This window comes from Tyto alba, unplaced genomic scaffold, assembly GCF_018691265.1.
Source record: "Tyto alba isolate M040663 unplaced genomic scaffold, T.alba_DEE_v4.0 Super-Scaffold_1000006, whole genome shotgun sequence".
In the NCBI taxonomy this organism is placed as follows: Eukaryota; Metazoa; Chordata; class Aves; order Strigiformes; family Tytonidae; genus Tyto; species Tyto alba.
Window position 1 is genome coordinate 4,548,246 of NW_024881272.1, and position 17,587 is coordinate 4,565,832.

The following is a 17,587-nucleotide window of genomic DNA, read 5'->3' on the forward strand; positions in this document are numbered from 1 at the left end:
ACCAGCTACCGGAAGGACCCTGACACATACTTGAAAGGAAGCATCAACTGCCTTAATTTACTCTATGGGTATAGCTTGATCGCTGAGGACAGATTTCCATATCTTTTTAAAACTATCCTACTGACTGGTCTGTATTTTCCATGCTTCTATCCACTGGTTCTTACCTTTATCAAGTCAAAAGAAAGACTACTAGCATCAAGCCTAACGAGTCCTCATTTCCCTCAAAATAAATGGCAAGGCCAGACACTAACTGCTATGGCAGGGACAGAACTGACAGGCCTGCACCAAAGCCTTTTGAGATGCAACAGTCTGCATTTCACATTGGAATATAAAGAGGAAATAAGAAGTAACATCAGAGGAAGTCTTGGCAGAGGGAAACACATAAGCAGGAACAGAGAGGATATGAAACAAGCTATGTGTCCCAGGAGGCTTCAGGATGTTCCCAAGGCCATATTCAGAGGATCTGCAGCCAAAATTAAGTTTCTTTAGCCTTAAAAGAGATGCTATCCTTGTATATTATCACTATAGCCAAGGGCAGATACAGATGAGTAGGGAAAGGTTTCCCAGGTGCTGATAACAGTCGGCAGTGGAACACTGTGCTACAGTATGTTAAAAAACAGAAGCCATGCAATTTCCCTTCTCTTCATCCCTCCCACTCAGCACATGCAAACTAAAGTATCAACAGCTCCTCCTTCTGTCAGAGTTCTTCTAACTCAGTTTCAACTAGGGGAGGAGCAAGTCACCACTGACTTTACAGTACTGCCCCAAACAGCCTTGCACTTGAATCACTACAGGATTACTCAAGAAAGAGCACCCTAGATAAGCTGTACATGAACCTCCCGAAGCACCTACTTCTCAACTCACCTCCTAGACAAAGGCAGCATTACCAGAAAACTTCTCCAATATCTTAATGGTCCCTCAAGCTGCACCAAATCCTGACAGAAGGTGTTTAACAAATGCTGATGGACAATGGCCAGAGCCTGCATTAGTTCGGCAGTGAAGATGGGTCAAGCTTCTGAAATTCTCTGCATAATACTAAATATTATGAATACAAGAACATGAAAGTAGATATTCTGAAGATTTGAGAGGTTTTTGTAGACTATGACACCATAAAATAAATTCTACCAGCATTTAAAAAAAGGAAGCTAAAGATACTTCAATGGTTTTAAACAATGCTTGTGTCTTTACTATTTAAGGAAAAAACAACAGAAATACATACTCCTCCAGTTTTTCTAACCCTGAAGGATCAAACACATAGTATGCTTCATACCAAACTGAATCAGAAGTGGAAACATGCCATTTTGTCTTCACTAATACATTCAGTACACTAGAGCAGATCTTGACTCTCACATTTTCTTTTGGCATTCAGGTATCCTAACTAACAGTATTTTCATCACTTCTGATGAGATACAATGCCTAGCCTAGTAGGCCTTATATTCTACAAATGCAACTTTATCTTGGACTCAGTTTTCTAATTTGGTTCCTTTCCATTACCCTTGTCGGTTCGGGTGAGAAGGCCATGGATATCTGATGGTGGACAGACTCTAAACAACATGCTTGGGGATGAGTCCACAACCAGACCCTCAACACATTCTAGACAGGGCTTCTTACACTCATTGCCTTTACATGGTTCAAGATTGACCTTACGGTCACACTGTTGGGTCTTGCGTTCTTCACATCTTTTATCAGAAACCATGACCTCCAAAGCAAGCCTGTCCTCCTGTTTTCACAATCATTTTTCTAGGTTTCTGGGATATTGCTGGTATTAAGGTTTATGCATTGCACAACATTATAAATGGTAAAACCCAAACCATGAAAGACTGTGTATGTGATTATGGAACTCTCTCAAATTCCTCAAGACACTTATTCTGAGAAAAATAAGGGAAGAGAACAGAATATTCATTCTTTTATGACACAGCATTAGTCATGTCATTTGATACACTAAAAAAAAAAAAAATTGAGAGCAACAATTTCATTCTATCCCCATCTTTCAGTTTTCCCGTCACAGAAAAAAATCTTCTTTAAGAATTTGATGTAAATTCACAGTAAGGAATCTCTGTCTTCCCACATCCCTCTCCAGTGAGAGACAAAAAGGCAAGTGATTAAAAATTGAAGCTGTTACATGTAAAGAGATTAATTTTTCTTAAAACCCACATGTCCTCTGCCTGAGATTTCCCCAAACACGCCTTGCCTTTTTCTTTGCAGAGATAATGCCAGGCTAACACATCACTTAAATAGAAATTAACTGGTAGAAAGCAGCAGGCAACACCTCACCCACTGAAACACAAAGCAAGTTACCTCTCGTTTGTTTCTCCTGGCAACTTTGAGAAATTCCATAAGGATCTGCAATTGGGCAGCATGGGACTCCTGTGAAACAGTAAATAAGGAAGTGTAACTCTTCCATATACATTAAGAGAAACAAACATTCATTTTATACACAGAAATCCACACTTAGCACAGAAACAGCTTTCATTTAGAGGTGAGGAAGAGAAAATAGCTTATTAAGGCAGTTTCAAGAATGGTAGTTTTTCTTTGCCTCACACATTTTAAGGTTTTGTTTGGCTCACAACAAGTTTTTACATGAAGGCAGAAATCATTGTAACAGCTCTTGTTTGTGCATTACTAAAGACTTACTAATAAGCTGAAATGCTTTTGAGTTTTTTTGGCTACTGCATCTGAAATTGGTTTTGGAATATAGGATCCTCACAGACTCATCTTCTACCCTAGAAGATCATTAGTGTCTACTTTGTGATTAACATACTAAAGCATGAAGTATTTACATAAGAAACACCTCCCCACAAAATTAACGTTTGTGTTTATGCAAAGGAGATTACTGATGATGATTTCTCCACAGTAGAAGACAACAATAAAGTCACTGATGTAACTAAAACATCCCTTTCCAAACCTTTCTATAACAGGTCATTTAATATTTTCACCTAAATTGGCCAAAATCTTGACAGGGCAAGTTAAGAGAAGCACAAGAAGAAAGAAAAAGGAAATGTCTATTCCAGCATTAATAGAGCCCTAATCCTGTCCAAGCACTCTGAGACTTATTTTCAAAACCAACTGAAGTATTTATTATTAAAGGACTGTGAACATACACTCAAAAGGATCAAGACATAGGAGCATGCAGAATCCATTAAAGGCAGATGAGACAGGAGAAGTAAAGAGATTAGGATGGAAGACTACTATTCTGAGATTTTCTTCCTCCTCACCCCTGTGATGATAATGAAAATGAAGCAAGTAAAAGTAGAAAGGAAAAAAGCTTTTAAATTGTTCTTTAAGTGTCAGGTGTGGTTTTAGGTTTTTTTTTTTTTTTTTTTTTTTTTTTTTTTTTAAGGCTTAGTATCCTTAAAAGATACTCCTGCTCAGAAGCACCCATATACTCAGTTCTGTGCCTTCTTTGTTTCAGATTTGTCACAAACACCACAAAAAGGCTCGAGAAAAAAAGAGGTTTTAGTCTAAAGTTAAAAACCATACTCCGACCTTATCTTCACTGAACCACAATAAGTTATGTACAAATCCCCATGCAATAAGGTAACATCACAGTTTTGCTAGTAGTCAGTAAACGTATTTTTGGGTTACTCTCCTTCCATCAGAACCATGAGTTGTGTAAATATTGATTCTGCAGGAGTGGATAAAATAAGCCATTCCCAATACAGCTTTTCCTTACCTGTTTTAAAGCACCATGGAAATCCACCCTCCTACCCAAAGTTCACTAGACCAAATGGTATAATCCAGTTTAAAAGGTCTGGCTCTCATAGCTGGAAAATGGTCACTTGAGATCAACATCATGGAATGGCCAAATACATAAGAAATATCCTAAATCAACTACATTTCAGTTACTCATAGGAACAGCTTGCTTCATATTGTATAAATCTTCAAACCAACCTCGTAAGACGTCTGAACTTTTCATTCAAGCATTAAATGCTAAAAAGTCTTCAGGGGTGACAGTCATTCAGGTTCTATCAGTTTCGGTAGAAACTAAAAGGCGTCATGTTTTTCACATGTACATTGAGTTTATTCCTTAACCTCTATTTTGGATTTTTTCATGCTTATTACCAAGAAAGATCTGGTATTTACTCATGCAACAGTCATTGAGCAAACGTCTTGTGCTTTTCTCTGTTCTGCTAGCCACTTTCTCTTATCCTTTCCCATTTTCCTTACTTGTTTATACAACTCTGCCAGCAGCCACACTAGAAGCATGTTAATAGCATCACAGTTGAAATGTCAGTTTGCTACAAATGTCAGTGAGATGGCCAACATTTCAACACCAAAATGCAAGATACAATTCTGAGCAATTAATTCAGCAATAGAATCTTACTTCAAGAAGATAAAAGCATGAAAAGAAAAAACTGCTAACTAGACAACAGTGTTCATTTAAATAAGACAAGAGAAACTTCTTACTGCTTCCAACTGCTTCTTCTTTTGCACCAGCAGCTCCAGCATCAGGTTGACATTGGCCAAGTCAAGATTGTCTTGATCAGTCCCCAACAAATCTTGAATTATCTGCCACCTATGGCCATTCTAGAAAGAGAACACGAGATGTTGGAGAGACAGTGAACACAAGCCATCCAGGCATATATCCAGCAACAGATATTAAAAGCAACACTGCAATATTTCCCTCTGTAAAAATTTCAAAACAAATTTTCAGGAATCAGAATTCCCAATTCTCCCACACATACAGGATATAGCTCTTCTATCCTACTGTGTAACTGCTTAGCTTATTTGGAAGCTATTTGAGTTTTATGAGAGCATAGCTGCTGCTGCTGAGAAGAGATTATTTCACAGCCACAATTTTATCTGATTTGTGCCCTAGTTTCTGAGAACATGTTTCTATGGGGAGAAAGAAAAAAAATATGTTTATCCAAGCTTAGTTGGATTACATCTATCTGAAATACTGTTAAGTGGCAATACCTTTTAATTTTTTAAACCAAGTAATAGGTAAAGCCTTCGAGCTAAATTAAAATGGAAGAAGGTAGTATCAGCTTATTTTTCCTATTCTCACCTCCCACACTACTCAAGAGTATTTTCATGAGAAGTGTGAGAGCAGGGAAGATGGAGCCCATCAGGGTGATCTTCTCATTCCACCTGTTAGAGCCGAGAAGGACTCCACAGAGAGCCAGCATACTCCCATACAGCCCATTCTTCCCTACAGGCTGTTTGCTTTTCTCTTTGTCAGTAAAAAGTGGAAAAAAAAAAAAAAGTATCTTTTATCACAGGAAAACCTGAATGATAGGCTAATGCTAATATAGCCTTACATCAGAAAGCCTCAGGAACCAACAGGAACAGTTGAAAGGTCTTTAGGCCTTCTAAGAAACAAAGCTGAATTAAAAAAACCCCTGCCCTATAAAAGCTATGACACTAGATTGAGATATTTAAAATTTGCAAGAACTGGAAATGCCATCTATCCAGTCTAAATCAGACATTTTCTCAGAGGTTGTAGCTTATTTGTATTGACCAGATTAAGAAAACTAAAATGTGCAACATCCATATAGAACACACAACTTTTTACACAACTCTCAACAGAACCTGTGGAAACCACACAGGCAAAAACTCAATTTTGATCTGGAACAACTGGAAAAAAAATATATTTTTTTAGCAAGTCAGCAAGATTTGAGGCAAATTTTAACATACTAATGTACTAGTTAAACGTACTACTGCTAAACTACTCAGAAACCTTCAAAGATGCCTGAACATGACTTCTTAGTGAGACAGATCCATGACCAAGAAGTGGTGCATTTGCTGTAACAACTCTTGAATGACTTCTCTTAATACCAAAAAGTTATACAAAAGGAGAACAGGCACATTAAGGAGTAAAATAGCAAGGTTCCTCTTTTTAGAGATGTTGGTATTTTTTATTTGTTGTCAAAAAGTAGACACAACACTGTTTCCAGCATGAAGTCACAGTAGATTTCCACTTACTAATAGTTATCTAGCATAGATGTAGCTACGGACGCAGTTTCTAAAGGGGCATTATGAGAAATAATAGAACCAATTTCCAAAAAGTTCCTGTACATACCTTCAGGTCATTTCTGTGCATTTTAAACTAGATATGGTCTATGCATATTTTATACTGAATATGGTATACATGTATTTTGTATCGACTATAAAAACTTATTGTGAATAGACCAATGAATCCTCTTTTCTAAAGTGTACAACTGCTGAAAGCATTGGGTTTTGCAACACAGCCCTTAAACTAACAACACTTCAATAAAGGATTTAACTGACAAGAACAGGGGCTTCATGATTTTTAATATTACTTTGTAACCTTATTTATGAATTACAGAAGCCAAGGAAGCAAGCCAGACACAGGAAGACAAATATGCAAGTTTCCTGCTTAATGTCATATATTCTTTTTTATCTTAATGTGAGAGAGCATCCACTGCTGCTGTACAGGGCTTTTCATGAACTGAGAACAGAGATCATGCTCTGATTCTGTAACATGAAGCAAGCCTAGAAGACATCTAGGCAGTTTTATCTGAGATCAGAGCCAGAACACCAGTACTCCAAACACATCCTTCTCCCTCTTGTGGCTGCTTTTGTGCCTTCCACCAAACTCCCTGCAGAATACAGCTTCTCACACATGATCAGACAAGCCCGTGGCACTTATCATCCATTACTCTCATTGTAGGTGTAATTTCCAAAGCTGAATGAAAATTACTAGCTTTAAACAAGTAGGTTATATTCAGGTTATATTCAATACATCCTATGGCACTCAGCTATGTTAACACAGCTTGTCTCTACACGTATACTGCTGGCAGGAAGAACGAGAGTTATCAAGGTTGAAGGGATCCTACTGACACTGATATTGGTATTATTCCCTCATAAAGCTAGTTAAAGCAGAAGCTCAACAGTATAATTCCTTCTAAATTAAGCCATGTAATGACACAATTGCTGTACAGAACCATTAAATAAATATAGAAGTAAAAAAGTTGGAACATACGGTGCTACTCACTGAATGGTCCAGTTTGAGTCTTTTCTCCTCAGATCTTTGCTTCTGTTTAAGAATAAGTTCATTGACTAAAAAACATAAGATGTCAGAGAAGAGATGGTTATAAAGTTCACTAAACAAGTGTGAAATATTCCACATCAATATTTTTAATTATTAATTCCACAGTAAGTTTGAGTAATTAAAACTGTAGATGTCTCTACTTCTTTTCCTCACCAATTTATTCCTTGATTATGTAACGTATATAAAGACTATTAAAACAAGAAATCATCAACAAATACAATGCCTACATATTCCCCAAATTGCTTCAGTTATGTTCTTCTAAGCCCCCACGGTTCTTTGACAAAGTTTTTCAGCACCAAGGCAGAGTACATCACAGAAGAATGAAGCAGATGAAACATTAATGGATATACTACAGGCTAAAACCAAGCACAGCTGAATAGAACTTTTTCCTTTAATCACTATGTGCATTTTTAAAGATGTATTTTTGCTACAGTCTTATTTCACACCAATTTAGTTAATGGTACAAAGACAGAAGATAACCCCAGCCCTTTGCACACACATACATAAGCTTTTCCCACTCACAGACCTCAAATCCCTGAATGTAGGTGTATGAAGCAGTGTTCTTTGGCCTAACATAATACTTTGGGACCTGCCTCAGCACCACCTTTGGCACAAGCACAACATACTTGGTCTAAATCAGGATGCCCATTTCTGAAGTATTCCTTGGCTACTGTGGCTTTTATCTATTTACTATTAAACAGGTATCCCAGCACACGAAATCAAGATTTGATTTAATTTTGACATTTCACACTGCAATGGGTTTCCTTTGATCTTTTCTCCCCATGACAAAGTTTTAAACTCTATTTCCAGTTAGAAACTTTTCTATCCTCAGTTTAAGAAGCAATCAGTTAGGATTGCATATATGTGTGTGTATGAATATTTTTTCTGTATGTGGTTTACACAGATACACACATCACATGGATCTCACTGCAGCAGCCAAAATGTAATCCAGCCTCCCCCCTGCTTCAGTGTCCATGCTTTGTAAACAGGGCATGTTCTTGATTATTAGACAGACAACAATACAAGAAAACAAAAGTAAACAAAGAGATTCAAATCTTTAGCCATCAAAAAAACATCTTCATTTTGCTTTTCTTAGTGTGCAAACAGCAACAAGTCAGTCTCACTATTATAACTCAGCATACAGAACTGCTGGAGGCCATGGAATATTAATGATTTCTATTATTAATGCCTTGTTTTTATATAAAAAACACAGTTGACCAAAGGGCTGATGTTTGGATTTTATTTTCAATATTCAAAAGCTGGTTATCCATAGGATGACTTTACAAGTGCCTGCCTTCCTTAACAACTATGATGTTTCTCATGCAAGCAAGCCTAGAGCTTACCTAAGAAGTTGGGATAAAGATGATCTATGTTGTCCACAACATAGTTGCATTTGGGACATCTGTTATTGTCCTCCAAGCTCTGGTGAATACATTTATAGCTGTTTAAAAACATAAAAAATGAGAAACAAAACAAGTGAGCAAACATGAGGGAACAAAACATAAGCACAAGGTAAATAGTATCAGCCTTAGATAATGCGTACTCTGTGTTGCCAGCTAACAGCTGCGTCGCCAAGATGCTACAGTGAAGTCAAGATGTTCCAGCATTAACTCAGAGCATGCTACAGCAGAAAACCAGCAAAGTTTCTTGGCAAGGATTACAAGAAGTATTTAAGTACTTCACTCTTATTTCCCTGAGGACTGTGACAACGTGGATACTTCAGCCATGCTTCCATCTCAAATTCATGACCCCCTTCCACAGGCAGAGCTAACAGACTGCATTATTCAGAAGCAACTCTTCCAGATTAACCAAATACTTAGCATGTGACATTAAAAGCTATTATGCATTTTGAGTAATTGAGCATTGAGGAAACACCTTCAACTCCTCACATTTCTCCCCACCCCCTGGCTGTTGTTCTCTCCAGAAGTGACTTCAGAGGCATGCTCTGTTGAGCTGTTAGCTATCTGAGGGACAGAGTGAACTACAAGATGCACTTCAGCATCAGGTTTAAGCATCTCACTAAGAACCCAGCTTAATGTCAAACTGCTGGTAGACACGTGTGACAACATTGCTCTGTTCTTTCTAAATATACCAGAATTCTTCTCATCTAAGACTTTCAAAAGTTACAGCTCTCAGAGAAAAGGTGCTACCATAGAGTGCAAACCTAGCTGTTACCTTAGCTGTTGCAGGTCAAAACATTGCTGGAAGTTAACTAATCTGCTGCTTGAGGAAGTGCTTTATGCTGCTAAAATATTACTTCTTGTAAAAGGTAGGTGATTTATTTCTAGCTAACAGACACCGTAAGAGTATAACGTACACAGGACATTAAAACATCATGGTTCAACATGTATTCCAATCCCTAGTTCAGAGCAGAAGCTTCCACACCTTGCCCCGGGAGGGTTCCTTTACTTCTCCATGAAACATTTGCTCCTTGTGACAGAGATAACACACTGAAAAATAAGCGAACCTTGGGCCAATTCGATACAACAGAAACAAACCTGAAGCATATATTGTCTTAAAAAGTTTAAAAGAATTGCAATAGACGATGTGCAAGCCACTTCAAACTGTACATGGTGTTGCACAAAGGCAAGGAGAGCATCCCAATACCAGCACTCACTTCCAGGACCTCTACAGAGGCAGGACCAATAGAGATAAGTTGACAACACTGATCTGACTCCAGATACTGGATGCTACCAGCAGTTTATGACCATTTTATTTCTTTACAGAGGGAAAAAGTGTCACATTTTTTTGTTTTAAAAAAGTCATCTTAGTGTTTAAAAGATGGGTACCAGTCATATTAAAATTTTATTTCAACCTCTTTCTTCAGTGCAGGGACAGAAGACAGAAAAGTAACAAAAACTCAGAAGCAAAAGGATTCACAGCAATGTCAGTCCACAAAGGCTGTAAGAGATGGACGTTGTGCAATACAAAAAAAAGTCTTACCAGAAGCTGTGTCCACATTTTGTCATGTAGGCTTCTTCAATCATATCAAAACAGATGGGGCTGAAAACAAAACAAAGCAAAAAAAAAAATCAAAATATGTCTTTTTATGTTAAAAAGGGATGGAAAGTATTATTAATTCAAAGCAGCCACCTAATCACGCTTAGGTAGCCTTTTCTATTTGTAAAATGAAAGAGAACACACAAGTGCAAGAGCAACCAGGCAGTATAAAGATCAGAACGGCAGTCAACAGTTCTTCCAGCTCACAGTGATACTGGTGTTTGCTACAGTTAGAAACAGGTACGTGTTCACTCTTGAAGCTTTCCACAGTTGCAAACCACCCAAACAAAGCCAGAGTATCTTCAACAAGAAAGGCTGCAGAACCTCCTCACTATCTGTACTGGGTCTCAAACAAATTGTAAGAAACCTGGTTTTCACATGAACAGACATAAGGTATTTATAAGTGACACCAAAATTAGTTTATCCTTCCTTTTTTTTTTTTTCAGCCAATAGCTATCTATAATTTTTAAAAAAATATGCAAAGAGGCAGAGCAGAACAGAAATAGTAATGATGTCATGAGAACAAGAACTAATACACAGGAGGAGAAGGTGCCAACGAGGGGGTGTGCCTGCAGAGCACTGCCAGGCAGCAGCAGGGCTGCAGCTGAAGGTTCAGCACAACCAAACGAGGGAACCAACAGTCAAGCCCAGTGTTACGAAGTCAGAGAAGACAAGAAAGGTAGAATATGGGACTGTTCCTAAGGAAGACAGAGGAATTCAAATGGAAACAAGGGCTTCAGTTTTCTCCAGCACTAGTTAGTGACAAAGCACGGCCAGCTCTCCAGGAGGGATCACCAAGAACCAAGCAGGGAGCTGAAGAGAAGGATGTGCAAGCAAGCAGCGCTCCACAGGAACCTGAGCAAGACAAGAGACAGGAATTCAGTGAGATGGGTAGTGGAAGAAATCAGTCTCATCATGAAGTGGCTGTGACACGTTTGAAGAGAAAATGAAACACAAATGAAATCAGGAGAGCTGCATCTTACTTGCAGTGACTCCTACGGCTGCTATCCCTGATAGCTGGTAAGTTATGTTGTCACATACACACTCATCTTCAGGTCTTGGCCAGCTATCCAGTGAGACACTGTGGACAGCAATGTCACAATTCTGCCCGTAACACGCCTATCAGCTGTGTCACTAGCTTCCCCTTTGCTTTCAAGGCCTTACAGAGATCCAAATGCTCTCTGCTCACTCCCACAAGTCCACACCAATCCCAGTTCAGAGAGGTTTCTACCAGCATTTGTTTTCTTCAGAAACAGCCTCCTCCCACCTCCTGCCAACAAGGCAGTTCCCACAGAATGAGCTGTTAATAAACTGTTAACAACTTTTCAAAAGCATGAATCTTTTTGAATCAAAGATCAAAAACCCAGATCAGACTGAAATAAGCAAAGCTTGGCTAAGCAGGGGAGGGAAACACCTCAATTTCTCCCCTTGTTAGCACTCCACAGAAGTAATTCCCCCTTTCTGTCATCCATTTTAGAGGATACTAACATTTGTTACACCATTAGGCATTTAAAAATCAGGAAGGACAAAAAAAAAAAAAAACAACCTCTTAAATACTTATTTTTTTTTTAAACCCATAGAGGGGAAGTTGCAGCCTCTGCCAATGCAATCCCCATCTGAATCACCAAACTAGAAAACATGGATGCCTTGGAAGGTTTGTCCAACCTAACAGAAAGCAGGTTGCCTTAAATATTCCACCAACTTGTCTGTATAAACACAATGTAAAGGCAAACGAATCAAACTAGAATGCTGCTCTCACTCGACTGAGTCACCTCAAAAGAAGCTTCAAAAATAATGAACCTGTACCTGTCCCTCTTCCACCCTGACAGACCCTTTTCTGCACATCATTTGTCTTGAGTAGCACCAACTTCTGGAGTGCTAGTCACTGTTTCCAAGTTAGAAGTTATTTAGTTTCAAGGCACTGTTCAGTCAGAATAAATTACAACCAAATTTAGTCAACAAGGGTGGATTAATAAAAGGAAACTTAGGCATCTTTGTATTCTATTAGCTGCCCTTTAAAAAAAAGAAAGTCAAAGACTTATTGTTATATAAGTGTCTGGGGCTGGTTTCTCCCCACTGGTGATGAACAGCTTAACTTCTTTGTCTTCTTCTAGTCATGCCATATAACATAGTCCTGCTCATTTTATCCTGCTAAAAACTGCTATTCCCCACAGGGCCAGATGTGTTTGTTCCAGCACACTCCTAATGTCCTGCCTCCAAAAAGTGCAGCAATCAACAAGGCTTTAATGCTCCTCTGTCTGCAATGGGACATCACAAATTAGAACTAAAATAGAAAGTTTACCTCCTAACATGACAGACACCCAAGACCACTGTTCCCAAACAGATTCCTCATACTACCAGTTTGATTGGAAAAGTGACAGAGCCAAAATAGTTGAGAAAAAGCAACCAGAACCAGCAAATATAGCCGTTCAGTGCCAGGGTCATCGTTAACAGAGCCTGAAGTTTCCATTAAGAACTGTTTCCCCTGAAATGCTCACTGATTTACAAGTGGAAACAAGATTGATGTCTTTTAATACTCACCGAAGCCGAGCTGTCTGCAACACATGAAAGTTGCTATGCACCAGTTGTTTTAAGTTAATCTAAGACAGAGGGAAGGTTAAGAAAGTAGTGGAGTGATGGGGACTTGAGACACCCTCCAGCTTGTAGCATACACCAAAACTGAGAAGCACAAGTGTGGTGAAATCAAGTCTTCTCTGCATGAGATAGAGCTTATTCTCTATGTGTCTTAAGCAGCAGAGACAGGTAAAAAGGATGCAAATTATTTCAGCAAGGCAAAAATGTCACTGATACTTACCAGATAATGATGTCTTATTTACTAAACAGTTTTTTATCCAGCATTGCAAAGGCTTACCGTTCTTGCACTGTGTGGTAGACCTCAAACATTTTAAAAATCATTTTAACCAAGTTCATGCCTCTACATTTTGCCAGCTGTTTTCAAGGCACCTCTCAAGAGTGCTACTGCCACCCTGCTGCTACTCAAATACCTGGCTGAAGTGGTCACTATAAAATTTAAACACATTTCAGATTTCCTTCTGCTCTGCAGCAAGCAAGACCCATTACAGTTTCTCCCTCCTGTTCCACTCAACTTTGGTCAAAGCCGAGAGCAGGACTTGCTGCAGGCTCTGTCCTTCACGTGGAAGGTGGCCAGGTTAAAGATCACTGCCATTACTATCTACTCAGTATGAAGTTCCAATATAGCAATAGATTATAAAACTATCATTGTACTTGGTACACAGACAGCTCACTGTGTTTTTAGTTTGTCACCTCCACAGTCAGTTTGCAGTTTTCATTACCAAAGGGGTTTGCCAGATCACAAACAAGTGAACAACTACACTCAGCCCGGGCCTGACATTAACAGATAACCACCCAAGGAAAGAACTGCTTTTAAAAACCCCCTGAACCTGCAAATCCACCTTCACACGTGTCACAGCCCTTCCCACACTTGAGTTCGCTGGGTGTACTTCTCCAAGTCAGTATGCAACATCCCCTCTTCCATATTTTTATTTATGCCAGAGCTCAGAAAAAAGCACTGATACAAAGCAGCTGCTGAAGAGACAGCCTACAGTAAGATCCCCTCCATCCAGGGAAGAAAGAAGATAGTAACTCATTTTAAAGAGGTTTAGTCAACCGCTAATCGGGAGGGCTAACGTAAGGCCTGGGAAAACTATAAGCAATTACATTGCTGGACAGGAGAAATTCCTCTGATTAAAAGACTGCCTTTCAGATGCTCCCCAGGCAAGTGGAAAGAGGCCTAGTTGCAGGAACAGCCCAAACCACCTTGAAATTTCACATCCTGCATGAAGAGAAACAAAGTTTCCTCTTTCATAATAAAGTTGTCCAATAAGTCAGACCTATTTGCTTTCCTGACTAGAGTTACACATTTCCAGGCAGAAACTGATACACACCACAAAGGGTACACACTTGCAAACTCCTGACTGTACGCTTGGTAAACATTTCACAACCCAGACTAGCAAGGTATACCAACATTTATGTTAAAGCCTAGACCTCACACTGCTGAGACAGCACTTTCAGGAGACAGGCAGGGAGGTTGCACATATTAACACTGTTTATGGGATTTCCACTTGCACCTTGATGTTCAAAACTCACCCAAGCTTCTTTACTCTTTCCCACCTTCAGTCTGGTACAGGCAGAATCTACCACTGAGTTTACAGCTGTAGCCAACAGCAACTCACAGCCCATGTTCAGAAAAGTTATCAAATGTTCCCTGCAGCCAGCAGCATCTTGAAAGTGTCCTTACAGAAAAAAAACAGCATGTGGAAAACTGATTCTCACACCAAGATATCCAAAGCTTGTTTAAATCAATTATTTAAACCTGCACACACACACACCTGTCATCTTGGACCTGGCTCAAAACCCCAGAGTTGCCCAGTTAAGATTATTTCTGTACTGCGTAACTGTATCGTTGACTCAAAAAAAAAAAAAAGGCAATACTACAATTTGAAGCTAGTGTTAATAAGCAAGAACAAGCCCACAGAAATACACAGCAGTGAAGAACCCAAGTAAGTTAACTATAATCACTGTCTCAAAGCTTCTGACCTGCACTTCCATATGCCCAATGTGGCTCTTGCAAATACCAAGAAAAGGGAGTCAAGACATTTTGCCCTGATTACTACTCAGTTGCTTTTATTTTTCCTCTCACCTGTTCAGCCAGCAGCACTCCTCCATGAGGAGAAAACAGCTAATTACCTGTTCTTGAAGCACTTACAGTACTTACCTGCAGAAAAAAAAGAATCAAAAAACTCAGCTTTTCAAACAGTTTTAGAACGCTTTAACTGGCCTACCAACTTGTTATGGGTGTAATTTCCCTTCAAACACCCTAATTTCTACAACAGACAATGAAATGGGAAACGACAGCTAACTAGAAAGGGACAGGGAGCAATGGTTGCAGACCACTATTGCCAGAGTATAACTGTAGAAGGAACAGAGAGGGGCACCAGCCTTCACAATCACATTGTCCCCCAAGACCACAAAACCAGTGAGCAACAGCAGTGCAGCCATCTCCCACACCTAGTACCCTTAAATCCACCTAACACGGCCTAGAACCTTCAGCCAGAGTGGGACATCAGCTGATTACAGCTGCTCTCTTCCCAATCCTGCTACTGAACAAACCACTACTTACAGTAATAAGCAGTAATTTTTGATTAGTACTTATTTACAAGTGAAACAAGTACTTACTGTTTTTTTCTGTCACCAGCTCCTTTGCAGCTTCAGGTTCTCACTTCAGCAACACAGATATTTCTTATCTACTCTGCTAGACAGCTTACAAAGCTGTAAAATGAAGTCTACAGGTTTTTGAGACAATGCCTGTCCCATGGAGACACCAAACATCCAGCTGTCACCTGTAAGTCAGAGCTGAAGTCAGAGCTGTCAGACAGAGTCATCTTGGAAGCTGTGGCCCATTTCCCTTCCTCTTTTTTTTTTTTTCTGAAGTTTCTTTCCAATACATGGCTTTCCTACAACTCAAGCTTCTTTCCAGTATCTCTTCATTGTTTGCCTTTCTCAGATGCGAACACTTACCCCTACTTTCTGTTCTCACATTTTAGTACATCCAACCAGCAATAAAAATCAAACCTACTCCTTATGTCAGGAGGTTTGAAACCCATTAGCAATGGGCTCTCTTTAAAACTGCAAATTACCAACAGTTCCTAAACCACACAGGCCTTGGTCTACCACTTCTGCTGGAAGGTTATTTCCAGCTACAAGCTGCAGCTTTGGCCGAACATTAGAAGGACAGAATCTGAACAGCTTCAAGAAAAATCTTTATCCCATCATCGCCAAAATTTCCCACTCATCTGGTTTTAGGTGCCAAGCCGACACAAACCGTATGGCTGTTTCAGACCAGCCAACCTTTTCCCAGGAAGGGAAGCAAACCCACGACAGCTTTGCTGGATGAACCGCCACAAGGCTCCTTGGATCCCCATCCGCAGGAGCACAAAATCCTCCACTGGCTCCTCTCCCAGAGGTTGGAGTGGAGTAGTGAGAGGGCTCCGAAGGGGCCACCTCACCCCCACCGGCCCCTGCCCAGGCCACAGCGCCCAGGAGAACCGGACGCTTGCGATGTCAACCACGTTATGAGGAAACACCTCGGGTGGCAGGTCCTTTCCGATAAGTTGGGCTGCTCCGGAGCGCACCCAAGGAGGAACCTGCTGGGAACAACCTGATTTTGCCTGAAAACAGAGAGGGTGAAAGCAACGCTGCTACGCAGGGCCAAAAAGCAAACGGACAGACACAAAGAGCGGCGGGGGGAAGACCCAGGGCCATAATCGCTCGAGGGCAGCTGGGCGCACCGACGCCTCTTTCCCCTCAGAGAGTCCCTGAGGAGCCGCCGGCGGCTGCTCCCTCCTCCCGCCGGTATTTCCCAGCCTCCGGGCTTCCCTCCGGCATGGCGGCGCGCCGGCTTCCCTCCGCAGGAGTAGCGGGGGGGGGGGGGGGGGGGAAGGCCGTTATCGCGATATATCGCGCTCACCAAACGAAGTCGTTGCTCTTGTCCTCGTAGGAGTTGATGAGCCCGTTGCAGAGCGGCGTGAGCAGCGGCCTCTTCCTGCCGCCGCCGCCGCCCGCGCTGCCGCCGCCGCCTCCCGCCGAGGAGCCGCCGCCGCCGGGCCGCGCCGCCGCCGCCAGCCGGGCCAGCCCCGCGCCCGAGCCCGACACGGCCGCCGCCACCAGCACAGGCCGCGCCGCCGCGCCGCCCGAGGAGGACGAGCCCGGCGCCATGGCCGCCGACGAGGAGGAGGAGGAAGAAGAGGAGGAGGAGGAGGCCGGGGTGGCGGCGGCGGGCGGCGCGGCGGGGTGCGGCGGCGGCGGGCGGCTGCCCGACATGCCGAGGCCGGGCCGGAGCGGGGGGGGGGGGGGGGGGGGCGGGAGGAGGGGGGGCCGGGGGAAGGGGGGGGGGCGCCGACGGCGGATCGGCCTCAGCGCATCCCCGCGCGCGCGCGGGAACAATAAAGTTCACTCGGAGCGCAACAACCACAAACAACAACAACAAAAACAAAAAAAAAAATGGGGGGGGGGAAAATAGAAACCCAAAACACGCCCGCCCGCGCGTCCCCGGCCCGGCGCTTGTTCAAGCTTTATTGACAGGCGGACAGCCCGCCGCGCATGCGCGGGGCGGGGCCGGGCTCCCCGCGGGGCGGGGACGCTGCGGGCGGGCCCGGCCTCCTCCTCCGCGCTGCCCCCACGGCCACGGCCACGGCCGTGTGGGGCGAGCCCCGCTCCGGGGAGCGAGGAGGCGTTCCCCGCTGCCGCCGAGCGTCCGTGGCTGAGGGGGAAGGCTGCCAGGCGGTCCCTCAGAGGCCGGCCCGGCCCCTCAGCGCCGCGGCGGGGTCCCGCCAGGGACCTCTGCGCCTCACGGGCTGCTCTCGCCTTGGATGCGCCAAACGCCATCCAGCCCCACAAAAAGGCGCCCGCTGCTGAGGGAACGGCTTCTGCCGGGCTTCAGCCAGCTCTTCGCTGCCCTGGGCCGCTGGGAATCCCACTCAGGAGGCCCGCGGGGTGTTTCTGTTTCCCTGCAGTAGCCTACGGGTTGACAGA

The 17,587-nt window shown here is 42.3% G+C and overlaps 1 protein-coding gene across 3 annotated transcripts in view; it reads right to left on the reverse strand.

The window, feature by feature from the left end:
* Window positions 1–16,886, reverse strand: part of COP1 (COP1 E3 ubiquitin ligase) — a 129,310-nt gene extending 112,424 nt beyond the window's left edge. Inside the window, exons 1-6 of one of the 3 annotated variants that reach the window (XM_042804750.1) lie at window positions 16,524–16,886; window positions 9,959–10,018; window positions 8,359–8,456; window positions 6,959–7,023; window positions 4,408–4,527; window positions 2,299–2,367 (exon numbers count right to left, since the gene is read on the reverse strand). In XM_042804750.1, the coding sequence (XP_042660684.1) occupies window positions 2,299–2,367; window positions 4,408–4,527; window positions 6,959–7,023; window positions 8,359–8,456; window positions 9,959–10,018; window positions 16,524–16,876 (765 nt within the window). In that variant the 5' untranslated portion in view covers window positions 16,877–16,886. Of the gene's footprint in view, window positions 1–2,298; window positions 2,368–4,407; window positions 4,528–6,946; window positions 7,024–8,358; window positions 8,457–9,958; window positions 10,019–14,143; window positions 14,290–16,523 lie in introns of those variants that run through there. The other 2 variants (XM_042804744.1, XM_032995544.2) reach the window with 2 other exon arrangements.
* Window positions 16,887–17,587: the final 701 nt, after the last annotated feature.